This window comes from Augochlora pura, unplaced genomic scaffold (assembly GCF_028453695.1).
Source record: "Augochlora pura isolate Apur16 unplaced genomic scaffold, APUR_v2.2.1 APUR_unplaced_4502, whole genome shotgun sequence".
NCBI lineage: Eukaryota > Metazoa > Arthropoda > Insecta > Hymenoptera > Halictidae > Augochlora > Augochlora pura.
The window spans coordinates 1-1,887 of record NW_027584869.1 but is presented as its reverse complement, the minus strand read 5'-3'; the positions used below and the strand labels follow the sequence as shown (position 1 = coordinate 1,887).

Genomic DNA, 1,887 nt, shown 5'->3' with positions numbered 1-1,887 from the left:
AGCTATTGACCACCTCCTCAAGCTCTCGACATCCGATCTTGGTTGGAGGGGGTTTCCTACTGACCTGGCTGAGGACTCACTTATATGGTTTGCCCCATGTATCGTCCCCGACACCTTCAATCATGCGACCCCAGGCCGCCCTTTTGGACTTTGTAATCAAAATCTTCAGGTCACCCCGGAGTGCCCTGTACGCCGCCAATCTGACCCTGGCTAAGTCCGTTCGTCCTGCTGACCTAGATCTTTGGAAGCGTCTCCTCGCTGCAATTACCCACTTCCTGGCCGTGGCAATTTCGTGGGTCCACCACCAGACAGGTCTTTTATGTCGGTGGGCAGGATGGTTCTTTTTCGAGGACGCCTCCACCAGTTCGTTAACCATACTAATGTAGGCATCAATGTCCTCTTCTGTTTCAATCTTCTTAAGATGTTTTAAATTAACCCTTTTGCTGGCACGGTAATCGATTCCTTCCTCCTGGGCTATCATTGAGCCGAAGTCATGCGTAAGGTAGTAATGATCGGAGGCGGTATCCGTGTCCAAGATCTTTACTACCCCTCCATTTCGATAATACGAGCTTACCACTTAGAGCTATATCAATAAGGGAAAACTTGCCGTTCCTTTCAAACGAAAACTCGCCCTCGCTAATTAGCGGGGTAAGCCCACAGCTTTCAGCAAGTTCGAGTGTAGCATATCCCCTCCTATCGCCCCTGGACGAACCCCAGGCCGGGGACTTAGCGTTGAAGTCACCCATGACCAGTGTCCGCTCATGGACGCATCCACCAAGGAGATCCTGTAGTTCACTGAGCCTTTCCTCAAAGGAACTAAGCGGTATATTGGGTGAGTAGTAGCAACTGACCACATAAGTTCCCCCAAGGTCAATCGCCACGGCTCCCTCCTTGCTCCCCACCACCCTGATGTTGCTGGCGGCTCGTAGACCCCTGATGTCCCGTATGACCCACGGGACATCAACTCCTGAGCTAACCTGCAGCCATTCAGGTTGATCTGAAGTGCCCTCCGTCGACGCCGATCGTTATTAAAAGGTCGTGTAATCACTGGGTGCCCTCCTGCAGGTATCCTTCTCGTAAGGCCCCGCCCTCTGGTCCTCTTGTTGAATAATTGTCTGTTTTTAGGATCCATTACGTGCTGGTTGGAATTGCTGGACTCGAGTCTCACTCATCCAGATGTCCAGGTCTAATGGAGGCAGTTATAGGGAGAGTAGCCTTCGGTGACCCTCCGTTCTTCACCCTTCTTCTTCGTGAGGCTCGGGCAAAATCAGCGCCATCAAGTTGGTCCTTATCCTTGGTCATCGCCTCGGTAGTCGCTTTGTCCGGGAGTTTAGTGGTCGCCGCTGTAATGGGCGGTAGAGAGAACTCCACGTCCCCCCCGCTCCCAGTTCCGCGCCCCTTGGCTCCACCCTCGGCCTTACGTAGCTTGGCATTTTTTGCCTCTTCGAGGGCTTTCCTAAATTCAGGGCACCTCGGTCCCCCGTCTTTATGCCCTGTCGCCTGGCACAGCACACATCTTTCTTCCGCATCACAGGTATCGGCGTGATGGCCGTCTTCACCACACCTCCTGCAGGTCTTGGACCTATCAGGCCCTTTACATGCCCTGGCAAGATGCCCATAGCCCCTGCACCTAAAGCACTGGGCAATTTCCTCTCTTTCCCTTATGCGGCACTCGGCCCATCCAACCCTCATTCTATTCTTTTCCAGCAGCCGCTTAGCTAGGTCAACATTAGTTATAAGGGTCGCATTCCCCCCCCCCCCCCCCCCCCCATGAGCCGGCCTTCGCGCCCTTACCTGGACCATGCTCTCGTTGGTACCAGGGAAGTCGCGAATAATCGCCGCTACGATTTCTTGGGCCGTAGTTTCAAAGGCCAGATCTTTTAGGTG

General features: G+C 53.6%; 1 protein-coding gene across 1 annotated transcript; it reads right to left on the bottom strand.

Moving 5' to 3' along the window:
• Positions 1-80: 80 nt before the first annotated feature.
• On the bottom strand, positions 81-1,619 carry LOC144477855 (uncharacterized; the record flags this gene model as incomplete). Its single annotated transcript, XM_078195591.1, has 3 exons — positions 1,422-1,619; positions 575-977; positions 81-474 (listed from the first exon to the last, which is right to left on the bottom strand). Coding segments are annotated over exons 1-3 (995 nt in total), but the record flags the coding sequence as incomplete, so codon positions are not given.
• Positions 1,620-1,887: the final 268 nt, after the last annotated feature.